The 13480-nt window shown below is 40.8% G+C and overlaps 1 protein-coding gene across 1 annotated transcript in view; it reads left to right on the forward strand.

The window, feature by feature from the left end:
* Positions 1 to 7253, forward strand: part of birc6 (baculoviral IAP repeat containing 6) — a 131560-nt gene extending 124307 nt beyond the window's left edge. Inside the window, 1 exon segment of the mRNA XM_051959794.1 lies at positions 5989 to 7253. Within this exon segment, the coding sequence (XP_051815754.1) occupies positions 5989 to 6168 (180 nt within the window). The 3' untranslated portion in view covers positions 6169 to 7253.
* The last annotated feature ends 6227 nt before the right edge of the window (positions 7254 to 13480 follow it).

Raw genomic sequence — 13480 nt, forward strand, 5'->3', positions numbered from 1 at the left:
TGGAGGCTAAAAGCAGTCAGAAGAAGGAGCCATCAAAAACTGCAGACTGTAAATGTGAGTTAATCAGTTTATTAATCTCAGTGCTCCGTCACTGAGGTGTGAGCAGACCTGACTGAAATTGCAGCTGTAGATTCCAATAATTAAGTTCTTTGATATAGCCTGTTCTTATGGTGTGTAAGACTATATTGGATGTATTCTTTCAGCTGCAGCACTCATAGAGCATAAAAACAAACCTTATAATTTCAACAAGAACTGGCTTTAGTGCTTTTTAGTATTATACCACTATAAGACTTATATCTGTTGTTTTCAAAATGTAGTCAATAGGAAGACAAAAACGGAGGAGTGCAATTCCCTGTGCTTAGAATCTGCTAACTCTTATCTCACAGGGAACGAAGAGGGTTTAGTTGATGTCTAAAAACTAACATCTACCTCAGAGATCCTCTCACTATCTGTACAGATGCATGGAGTCTTCTATTGTGATGCTTTTTTTCCAACACAACAGATGGACCAGACAGTGTCGTTTTAATTTAAAATTGTTGTTCCTGAGCAGGTTAGAAATGCAGCTGAAGTCACCATTTCTGTAAGAAGCAAACTACTATCACAGCTCTGAAAACCTCAACTTAAACCTTAAGTTACCTCAGTAACCCCAAAACCTGGCTTTGTACGACAGAGGACTGTACTATGAAGCCAGTTTGACATATCCAGGCTTTCTTTGTGTCAGCCTGTTCAACATAAACTAAACCTTAGTCACGAAAGTGGTTCTCAACTGTCTTTGTTTACTCCGACTTTTTACTTCAAACTCTGTGCACGTTCACCTAAAATGGGATGTTTAATGCATCATGTAGCTCTTCATCTTCATCATGTGCAGCTGCTTCAGCCAGCAGGTTGTTTTAATGGAGACCAAATAGGAACATAAAATGAATGATGGTAAAAAGTGCTGTTACTGCAAATGATGTAGGACAGGAATGCTGGTAGGAAACTGTTAAACGTGTGTAAATTTATCCATTTTACTGATCAGTGGAGCCGCTGATTGGTACCAGACAGCTGCACAATTAAATAAAGCTTTTAAACTTCAAGCTTCATGTATTTACACACAATATTGTCTTGAAGTACATTTAGATCTGACACCGCCCCATAATGCAGGAGATGGCATTTTTCACCAGAACATTCGATTTAATGTTACAGAAATCTGTAATCAAAACCAATAGAATTGAAGCAGATAGAAGCAGAGTAAAGGGACTGAGCAGCAAATCAGCATCAAAAATAAAACCTATAAGATTTCTGCATCACCAACTAAATACACGTAGATTCACATGGAAACACGATCCATACTGTGTGTCATACTGTAACCACAGGGCTTCATTGAGTTGTTTTAGTAACGTAGGGATCAACAGGGTTCTAGAAAAAACATACTCCCTTTGATGAGAGTCTGTATCACTCATAGAGAATCTTTAAGAAAGGCTTTGTTGAAAAGGAGGCGCTTTTTACATCCGATTTAAATCCAAAACTCTAAACATAACCTGCTCCAGACCAGGTCAGCAGTTACCATGGAGATCTAACGGGGTAAAAGAGAGACACCTTCGTGATAAAGAAAACTCTGAGAGGCTCAACATACCTCTGTAACCCACTCACCTCTCCTCGTAGTACAGCCCTCTGGCCTTTAACAGTTTTACCTAAAACGTCAGGTTAATACTTTGATTTTAATTTGTCTTACTTTATTGCTGATTTGTTTTCATCTTTCATTGTCAGTTTTTACCTGCTTCATCTTGGCATTGTTTCTCCTTCTTTTGTGTGGAGATTGTGCTGCTGTGCTTTCTATAGTACGGTCCACATTGTTGGAAATTTAAAATTCAATAAACTTGAAGTTGCAAAAAACAAAATGTGGCTTCACAGAGCGAGCCGACAGGCAGCAGGTTACTTCAGTGCACATAAACACAGTGTGTGACCCACTAATAAACAGTGAGTTGGCTGCAGGGGACAGCGGGCCCTTGACAGGCCACCTTAATTTCTGTCCCCAGCCGACTCCCCTCACACTGGAGCTCCACACACACACACACACACACACACACACACACACACACACACACACACACACACACACACACACACACTGAAACACACGAACCCCCACACACAGCCTGAGAGGGTTTCGTCTCTTCCTCTCTCTGGCAGTAAATAAACACAATGGATCCTGTCTGTAAATAACAACAAGCAGTCCACTTTATCTGTTGATTTCTTAAGCAGTGTAGCGAAAATGTAGGAATTGTGCCGAGATGTAGCTTACACAGGAGCAGATTAAAATTGTTTAGAAGTAGGCCATCTAAGAGACCTTTATCAAGAATATTTCAGTTGAATCGTCTTAAATTTATCAAATCTACTTGTATTGATTAGTCTCATAATCAAAAGTTGTAAACTCTGATTTCCTTGACCTCTCTGGAATTGGAAAACCAGTTGTAGCTTGTAAATTCACCTGTTTAGCAGCAGGAAAATGATACTTGCATCGCCTTTGTGGTTGTGAGCGGGAGGCCGCTGCAGGACATAAAGCTGTGATGGTCTGCTGGATGAGTTGGTTCAGGAAAGCAGAGACAAGGAGGAACTTTGGCATAATTGCACTGAAAAAGTACCAGAGTAAAAATACTAGGAGTTAAAGCTCATAGCTATAAAGAAAATGTTTGCTCTGTCGTATTATTGGAGTCCAACTTTAACTAAAACAAAGTCTGACTTAAACTGTCAAAAAGAATCCTTACCAAACCAACCCAAAGTAAGTAGTCAGAAAAAGAATGCCTGCATGAGAAAAGGTACAAAGAAATCAGTTTTAAGCCATTGTGTTTTTTAAGCCATAGTTTTAGCCCACCTAACTATTGGCCAATGTTGCATTCCAGTGACTTTATTTTATACAGAAAGTTTTGGAGCCAAATTCAAATCGGCATCTAACAAATCATGGATGTGTTCCTCCCAAGGGCTGATCTGGAGCTTCACTGTTCATTAGAGGTCAGAGACCAAATACCTTTAGAACTTTAAGATCATTTCTCAAACACATAAATCCAATTGGTAAATATCTATTCTGGTCAAATATCTAAAATCTCACGAAACATGTGATTAAAATGATATCAAACATGATGTGTTTATTAAATACAGTTCCTGAGATAATAATAAAAGGATATATGAAAGTAAACGTGTAGTAAACTAAGGTACAAGCATGTTTATTCAGCAATAATGAAATAAGACTTTGATATAGGAAATGAACATACTTGGGATAAGAGTATCTGTCTTTTACTGCAGTGGCAGAGAGAAAGGGGTGTCTGTAACACTTCAGATTTATTGTGTTCTTCCATACTGGTCCTGATTAACCTGGTATTGTAGACTGATACCAGATGTGGAGATCATCACTGCAGTGATGCTGAATGTCCTTATTTTGAGGATTTCAAACTGTTCAGATAATTGTTATATAGACAGTTCTGGGTGTTAGGGAGAAGGAAAGGTCAGGCGGTTACAGCGAAGAATACGATCTCCTCTTCTGGTTTTCCTCACAGTTTACACTTTATGACCTTTATGAGGTTCTGGTGGAGGTAGGAGGCGTCCTGTTGGTCATTCTGAAGTAAGCGATCTCTCTGCAGGTGTGAGTTTTCAGTTAGCTGCCGTGTGAAATGGTTGCTTACCAAATTTACAGCTTTGCTAAATGGCCTCTGGGTTCTCTGTGTTTCTCTGGAATGTTCCGCTCCTCAGTCTGCTACAACACTGAAACTTAAAGCTCAGGACTCAACCAGAGGATGGCCACAATATTACAAAGTATTAAACTGTAGGCAACCCTCTCCCTTTGGAGACGCACATATGAATCCTGCTGCTGTCTGATGCTGCAGGTAATTAACAAACCTAGAGGTAATAGTTCCAAACAGCTGAACTGAACACACTTCAGCTGGTGTGGTGAGGAAAATAAAACTCGCATAACATTCATTCCTAGTGAGTATCATTCATTTTGATACTGTTGGTGTCTGTTTTCATGGCAGGAAAGTATTATTATTAAGAGCATCTTTTCTACCGTCTAACTCATGTTTGAAAGTGGAAAAAATTCTGCTTCATCCTGAGCTGGCTGCCAGTAAAGACCTTTTTTTATATTCTGCCTTTATTTCTGAGCGTAGAGAGAGAGAGAGAGAGAGAGAGAGAGAGGAGTGACATGTGATAAAGTTCTCCGTCCAGGAACACAGTGACACCTTGAAAGCTGCTCAGTGTGATCTGTAGCTGTCAGTGAGAGGCTCCTCTGCTGCTGCTGGAGGGTAAAAGCCTCACTGACGGGCTCTGCAGTGGTGCTGATGAGGAAGGAGCAAACTTTGTTTGTTTGCAAGACAAGAATTTGTGACGTTTCTCAGGTTGCACCGTGTTCCTCGTTCAAAGCAAAGTCGGCTTCACGTATCTTAGTAGAAAACGGCGAAACAAAGAACGTGGAATAAAATCATTTTCTCATGCAGCTGTTTAAATATTTTTTCGTTCAGATGGTTAGAAGAGTGTGTAAATATTATCAGATGGTTAATTAACTTTTTGGAAAAAACTGTTTGCTAAGATTCACTTCAACTCAGTTTTCTTTATTCAGCCCAAATTCAAACCATCAGTCATATTGAGGGACTTCACACTGTAAGCTTACAACATTACACCGAAAACTGAAAATGCTAACGTGCAGGTGTTAAGCAGTTATGATGATTACCACGTCCACCACTTTAGTTTAGCATTTCCTAATTACAGACAAACACACTTAGCTATTCTTCTCTCTGCTGGTACCTGAATGTAAATGTGCAGCAGCTTATTGTAAAAGCTTCTGATTATTAACACTGGGAGCAAAAGATGGTCCGTCTTCATATTATTTGAAAGAGTTGAACCTCAGATGTGGTTTGCTAGCCTAGCCACGCTAGACAACCCACGGCAACGGATTTAATTCTCTGCCAGGGTGGGTCTAGTTACCCTCCATAAGGCTCGAGGCTGGATTCTCCTAAAACTGGCCGGACCAATCACCATGAAGTGTAGAGTCAGAAGGCGGGCGTAACGAAGTGACGACAGAGGCGCGACGATTCTGACAGAAACAACCGGAAACAGCTAGCCTAGCCGCGCTAGACAACCCACGGCAACGAATTTAATTCTCTGCCATGGTCGACAACAAAAACGACAACAGTCGTTGAGCTCCATTAGCACCGACTCTGAATAATCTTTCTGTTAACATGTCTGTAATATACTTGAGCTTCACCCATTGACTGTATAAATAAGGCTTCACTGAACTACCGCATCCTCTGATTTCGGGCGCTCTAGGAACTACGTCAGCCTATTCGTTGCGCTGATTGGTTGTATACCTACCCAATTGCTGCAGAGTGATTTGATAGACAACCTTTTAGCCCGCCTCCCTCCCTGTCGAGCTTCCCTAGACCCTTGTGCCTTCAGAACATGGGTGTAGCGTGGCTAGGCTAGTGGTTTGGCTCATTTTGTAGAGAACTTACAACTTAACTTTTCAAAGTAAAGCAAACAAATCGAATTGTCAGGACCAAAGCTGTCATAATGGCACTGATATTTGAACATTTATCAATCCTACATGCACTACTGTTCAAAAGCTTGGTGTCACCCAGGCCATTTCATGTTTTCCATGAAAACACACTTTTATTCATGCGCTAACATAACTGCACAAGGGTTTTTTTAATCATCAATGAGCCTTTCAACACCATAGCTAACACAATGTAGCATTAGAACACAGGAGTGATACTTCAACTTTATTATTTGTCCCTTGAAGGGCAATTTGTTATGCAGCAGATACACAAGCATTCACAATAAACAAACAAAAAAATAATAATTTATTTCAAATGGCCGCTGTGTCTTGGACTGTAGCCCCTGTTTATGGGTCGCCTGCTCAGCTAGTTACACTACCCTGTCAGTTTTAGGTCTTTGAATGGGATTTCTACCAGCTGTACTTGAAAATTCTGAACCCTGTCTGCGTTTGTGTCGTCCCCGCAGAGACACACGGCTCAGCTCAGAGAGGAGCTCCTGAAGCTGCCCTGTCCAGATGGACTGGAGCCCGACGGAGACGAGTTCTCAGAGAAGAGCGCCACCCTCATCCTCAAAGAGCTGCCCAGTCAGGACGCAGAGAAGCCCGGCGGCAGTCAGGACAGCCACTGCAGCGAGGGCCAGCTATGAGCCTCCTCCCCCACTCCTCCCCTCACCTCCTCCAGCATCTCCGGGCTGCTCCCACCCTTCCTCCCTCCTCCTCCTCTTTGTGATTATTACTCATTCAAAGACTCGAAGGCTTCAGAGCACGAGCCACCACTTTGTCAATATTTGTATGTAAAGATCTAATAGCAGAATAACAGAGAACGAGGGGACGGACAAGATGAACACTGAACTATGCTACGCCCTTATTGAAAAGAGTTCAAGAAAAACTTTTATTTACCTGTAAAAGAGTGTAAACATTTTGTGCTTTTTTCCAATTGTGAAATAACCACTGATTGGTATGTTATTAAACTTGGTTATGTATACATAATGACAGAGGAAAATTACAGATTATATAAGGGAAGCTGCATTTAGAGAAGAATGTTTACTGAATGTTCATTTCTTCTCTCTCATTTTTTTTTTCTTTCTTTTTGACTGTTAGAGTGGGAACAGTTGTAACCAAGGATATACTGGTCATTCTTTAAGAATACTATTTAAAAAAAAAAGAAGACAACTCACAGGTAACAGAATCCGAGATAAAAGCCCCTCTGGTCATCCGTTGCTTCGTCTGATTTCTCTCAGATCATATCCACTTTAATAAAGGCTGAGATGGGCGTTCTTCAGTGCTATGTTATCCCTTTTACAGGCTCCAAATTAAAAAGCACCGTGTTCTGGATAAACATTTGTCGACTCTCAGAACTCCTCCATGACCGCTTCCCATCGACTTCACTGTAGATCACAAGACTGTGTGTCGGAGAAATGTACTTGGAAGGCTTGTGCATGTGTATGTGTGTTTTCTGTGCGTGTGCAACAATCCCCAGTGAGATGCAAAGCTGTGATGTGCCTTTGATCTACACCATACCACCAAATACTCCAACAGAGTACCTTTACTGATTTCTTTGCTATTTCTACAAAATTAAGAATTCTGCTCCGTCTGACAGAAAAGAAACTGCTTTAATCTTTTTTTATTATGTTGAACGCCCGTGATCAAAAGAATGCACTTTCTATTTTACTCACTCCTTAGAACAGTCACATACTCCTTTTGCTAGGACATTAAATGGAGCTTGAAAGTATGGATTGGCTGTGCGAATGCTTCTTTCTGCATTTTGAGTCTTGAAGCAGCAGCAGTGATGGCCACATTTCACTAAGGAAACCTGTTGCAACAATCATGCCAACTGTGCACTTGAATTCGTTTAAGAAAGTATTATGAGTGTATTCATCAGTTAATTTTCTGCTGTTTCAGTCACAAAATAAGTTTCTCTTCATTTTCAGAATTCCTTTTGACAACTTCAGAAATCATACTTGGACTTTAAAAAATTCTCCTCCTTTAAACTCTTCAGTGAAACGTGTTGCTCTCCGTTAAATATCCATGACTACATTAGAGTAAATGAAATGACATGCTAGCAGCTCTGTGAGGCTAAATGCTAAAATCAGCATGCTAGCAAGTTATGTAAAGCTACACTACCATTCAAAAGATTGGGGTCACTTAGAAATGTCCTTATTTTTGAAAGAAAAGCTTTTTTTTTTTTTTGCAATGAAGATAACATTAAATGAATCATAAATCCAGTCTAGACATTGTTAATGTGGTAAATGACTATTATAGCTGGAAGTAACTGGTTTTTAATGGAATATCTACATAGGGGTACAGAGGAACATTTCCAGCAACCATCACTCCTGTGTTCTAATGCTACATTGTGTTAGCTAATGGTGTTGAAAGGCTAACTGATGATTAGAAACCCTTGTGCGGTTATGTTAGTACACGAATAAAAGTGTGAGTTTTCATGGAAATCTTCAAATTGCCTGAGTGACCCCAAACTTTGGAATGGAAGTGTATATAAGTTATTTTTTTTATATTATAAAATTGAAATAAATGTTTTTGGCCTTTATTATAAAGCCAACAGAAGAGAGACAAGAAGTCTGACAACACACACGGACAAGATATCCTTAGCTGGAGTCAAAATATTGTGTACTAGATTACTTCCAATTACTTACAAAGAATTCTACAGTTAAGGCCAGAATAATTTATAACCATGGCAAATTTTAGTCTATGGTGAATTTGCATTTGTGCAGCTTGTGTATCATTCTCAACAGTCCTGACCATTTCTATCATGTTCTGTAGCATTCTGGTACACTGAGCTGATGTAGTTCTCTGGGCAAACACAAATCATGGCCAAAACCAAAGAGATCAGTGAGAGAGAGCTGAACAATGTGGCTGATGACAACATGAAGAAAGACTATAAAGTTATGTCCTGGTGTTTTTAAGTGTCAGTGGCCACAATGCCAACAAGAAAAGCACTCAGAGAGTGCAGTACTCCACCAAGGCTGCTCAGTCGTCGTATCGTTTCCCATGGATGAAATCTTTTAAAAATTTGTGGTCCGCAACGGTGGATTTGTAGTAGGATCGTAATCATGAGATTGTCCACTAGCAGCTGATGTAGTGTTCACTTGTCATAGTTACAGTGACGCCGTGACGCTATGTCGCAGTGATACATAAGTCTTTAACAAGTCCATGGATCCAGACTATAAGCCGCATCACTGCCAAAATGTAATCACTTGGTCCTTGTCTCATATCTGACCTTCCCTGAAAATTTCATCCAAATCTGTTAATCCATTTTTGAGCCTCATCAAAAAATAGGATCTCCATACTGACACTCAAGTACACATTGAACAAGATTTGAGTGATTTATTGATTGATTGGGGCAAGTAAAGACTTTATCATTGATTACTGATAAACCACTTCTCCAAGAAGAACACACAGGAACAAAAAAACTCACCAAGACAAAGAAGACATCTTTTTGTCATAAGTTCTGTAATCAGTTGTCTGGACATCGAGACGTGGCTTTTGTCTGGGTAAAGAAAAGAGACTCATTCAACCCCATGAACATGGTCCCAGCATCAAACATGGTGAGAATGTGATTCTTTGGGGGATTTTCCAGCCTGTGGGCATCATGAAGCAAGATGACCACATTAAGATTCTAGAGGAAAATGACGCGTAGTTTGCAGGGAAACCTTGGCCCTCCAAGCAAGACAGTTAAACACACACCTAAAATGAAGAACAGGAGCCGCCCAGCAAGAGTCCAGACTTGAAGAATCTGTGGAGGAAGAAAAGACGAGAGTGATGGAAAGGAAGCCTTCAACACACAGACATTAGAAGAAAGACGGACGTAGCTACCATGATGTCACCCACTGGTTTCTGGACTGAGAAAGTGAAGGAAGGAGTTTGCTACTTCCTGGTTGCCAAACAAAGAGTAAAGTCAGTAAAACAACTTGTGGCATTGAAAAAAAGGAATCTTACTGAAAAATGAAACAACATTTGTAAAACATTATAGAGAAAGGAATGCGAGTGCAGAATTCTGATACTAAAAATGGTGCATTAAAGCACATTACATTCAAACAGACAGGACTGTCTGAATCTGTAAAAAAAAAAATCATGTTATTCGTGGCTAATGTGTATTCGAATAGTATGGGATATGTGACGATATGCTGATGACACACAGCGGTGCAGCAGAATGTCTCCGGATGATTGGCTTTAAGTTCATTTGACTGGGTCTAACAGTTTTGGAGAACTCTGAATGTGACGTCACCGTTCGCAGTTTGTCTCAGAGGCAAAAATCTCCCTAATGAATACCACAGAACTAAATAATGACCACAAAGAGACAGAAATTTAATGAGACACACAAACAGAGAATGATTTATGAGAAAAGTTTGGATGATCACAGTGAGCTCCATAGAAGATTTTTTAGGCACTGTGAATTTTCTTAGAGGAAAATTCCGCAGATCTGTAGCATTCACCCTATATTATACAGAATCATTTATTCAGTATTACAAGACTTACATGTTAGCTCATTGTTCAACACTACTGACCTGTCCACTGACTGCATAAGTCACCATGGTTACAAGCAGGTCCACCTTTTATTGCCCTATAGAAATATTTCTGTTCTAGTCTCTGCTACTTCCAGCGTTTCAGTATTTAGTAGGATTGTCTGTATTTGCCGTGATTTGTGTTTCAGTGCTGTCAAATTGGTGTTATTACATCGTCAAGGAATGAAATAGAGATATGTAACGATCAGTGTACGTTTGTCTGTCTGTGTGCGACATTTCTCAAAAACGATCTAATGGATTTGGATGAAATTTTCAGGGAAGGTCAAAAATGACACAAGAACCAAAAGATTGGATTCTGCAGCAATGAAAGAAGGTCATGTGGTCTGATGAGTCCAGATATACCCTGTTCCAAAGTGATGGGAGCATCAGGGTAAGAAGAGAGGCAGATGAAATGACGCACTCATCATGCTTAGTGCCTACCAGCCTGTGGGGGTTATGGTTATGATCTGGGGTTGGTCCAGGTTCAGCAACATTATGTTCCCAAAGAATGAGGTCAGCTGATACCTGAATATACTGAATGACCAGGTCTTTACATCAGTGGAGTTTTTCTTCCCTGATGGTATGGACATGTTCCATGGTGAGAATACCAGGATTCATGGGGCTCACATCGTGAATGAGTGGATCAGGGAGCATGAGCCATCATTTTAACACATGGATTAGCCTCCACAGAGTCCAGACCTCAGCCCAACTGAGAATCTTTGGGATGTTCTGGAGAAGACTTTGAGCAGCGGTCCGACTCTCCCATCATCACTTCTTGATAGCAAATTAATGCAACTCTGGACAGAAATAAATGCTGTGACTTTGCAGACGCTTTTTGAAATGGTGCCAAGGTGAGTGAGTGCCATACTCAACGCTAAAGACAGTCCAACAAAATATTGGAGTGTGCGACGTTTTTTGGGACAAGCAGTTTATATAAATACACTTCAGGTTTAAGCTACTTTGCAGATAGGTTGTTTAGCATGTTCGAGAACTTGCTACCGTTCGCCAGTGAATTCAGTCAGTCGCATTGTCTTCTGTCTCTTCATGCAATCCCAGACTGACCTCATAATGTTGATATAAGGGCTCTATAGGTGTCAGACCACAAGCTGCGGGATTCCTTGTTCTTCTTATTGCTGAAAACAGTTCTTTTTGACTCTGGGCGGACGTTTGCGCAAGTTGACCTGCTGCAGATTGAATTTGGGACAACCCGATGGCTCCCTGCCAGTTCTGGTGAAGGAGAAGAATCTGAAACCTTTGGTGCCTAAAACTCATGCGCACTAAGTAATGCGTGACTTCATGCAGTATGTTTCACAGATTCCTGCTCATCATGAATAAGTGATCAAGTCACTATGAATATATGTGATTTGTTAACCCTTAACAGATCATCATTTAATGAATGCTAATTCACAATTACTTCATATATGTTAGCGTCAGGCTGCCCTATTCCTCTGATACTTTTAAATCTGGATAGAAAGATGTTTGAAACTAAATTAAAGATGACTTTACAACAGAAATGAACATGTTTACAGCCTGGTACAAACAACAGTTTGGTCTCTAGCGTTAATTTTCCAATTTATGGTAACTGTACAATGTGTGAATTTTCTGCATTACTTAAAGTTATGCATCATTAAGAGTGAGATAATTTTGCCAGAGGATACTTTTTGGCCCAGAGATGTTTTAATGAGCCACCTCAGCTTCACTCACACTCCACCTCGTTGTTGGTTTTTGGATTAGAGTTGGGAGGAGTCAGGCACTGCTACGATGGCAAGGGACGGAGCCACCACGCTGAGCTTCAAAACCACCGTTGGGAAACCTGTGGGTTCTTCCATCTTTGTATACAGTCCACAAAGTCGTAGAACCACATGGCTGATGTGTCGAGGAGGTGAGGGAGGGCTGATGGGAAAACAAAAGATTCAGCTTTAACAAGAGAGACTGCTTTGTATATATCCTGTTTGTAACTGTTAGTCAGCTTTTGTTTTGAAACCTTAATCACATTCACTATTGTGACCATGAGTCTGTGTCAGGAAGCAATCATATTAGTTGTATTCAGAGCGTCAGAGAGACAAACAGCTTCATGGTGTTCAAGTCGGAGGGCTTGTTTAGTAACAGCTCTACTTAACATGAATCAGTTGTCTGCGTTTCTGCACCTTTCTTGTCTGATCTATTACATTAGCTATCAGATCCCATGTTTTTTTCTGTCTGCTTTGTACCAATCAGCTATTTTAACTCAGAGAATGTTTTTAGGGGACTACACAGTGGCTTGTTGGTTAGTGCTGTCGCCTTCCAGCTAGAAGATTCTCAGTTCATGTTCTGGCCTGGACCTGGGAGGGATTTATATGTTCTCCCTGTGCAGTGTGGGTTCTCTGGCAGTCCAAACACATACTGAGGTTAAGTGGTGATTCTAAATTGTCTGAAGGTTTGAATGTGAGTGTGATTGTTTGTCTCTATTTGTACTCCTGTGATAGACTGGTGATCCGTCCAGGGTGTCCCCTGCCTTCACCCAAAGTCAGCTGGGATAGACTCCAGCCCACCATGACCCCAATGAGGATTAAGCGGTGTATAGATAATGGATGCATGTATGGATTCACACGAGCAAAATTAAAATGACTGATGCTGATTTGCTGCAATGAAAGAGTGAATTTACGCTTTGCAGATTGTCTCACTGGTCCAACCATTCCATTGGTTTGATGAAAATGACCTCTGCAGGTCAAATGAGCTGCACCAAATAACGACACCATGGTCTGGCTGCTCATCTGAACCTTCAAGTCTTCTACCTCGTCTTCTCCTCGTATACTAGTTCAAAGTACTCTTTGCTCTGTTCAGCGCTCCTTTCACTTCCAAGCTTTGATTGATTCAGATGCTGTTGACAGTGTCTTGGATATGAAGTCAGCACTTCAGTCAGGGATTCCCCTTGAGGCCTGTCACTCACCCAACTGTTCCCCTGACAGTTATTCTGTCCGGTAATTATCGTGAAGAGGTATTCCTCCAAAATATTTATGTAGGAGCTTGTTATCTCTCTGCCCAGTCACCATAGCTATGACTGCTCATGAACTGCTCACTGTAGTACCTTTTCCCCATCAGCAGACCTTACCTGTCACTATCAGAAATACATCAAAGGCTGACTTGCAGCAGGTATAATCAGGCTCTTCTTTGTCTTGAAGAAGAATAGCACGTTATGCCCCTGCACTGACTACTGGGGCCTTAACATCAACAACCTTTGATTGTTTGTGGTTTTGAGGCCCTTCAAGGTGTCACCACCTTCACTAAGACTGATCTCTGGAATGTACCCTACCTTGTCAGAATTGCAAACAGATGGCTGGCAGGTTGTGGTAAATATAAACTGTAATCAGAGACTAACTTAATGGAAGTAGGCAGGAAGAAGAAACAAAAGCCAAGTTGAGGTCCAGGAAATATCCAAAAATCTAAAAGCACGGTTGAT

Source organism: Acanthochromis polyacanthus, chromosome 15 (genome assembly GCF_021347895.1).
Source record: "Acanthochromis polyacanthus isolate Apoly-LR-REF ecotype Palm Island chromosome 15, KAUST_Apoly_ChrSc, whole genome shotgun sequence".
Lineage (NCBI taxonomy): Eukaryota > Metazoa > Chordata > Actinopteri > Pomacentridae > Acanthochromis > Acanthochromis polyacanthus.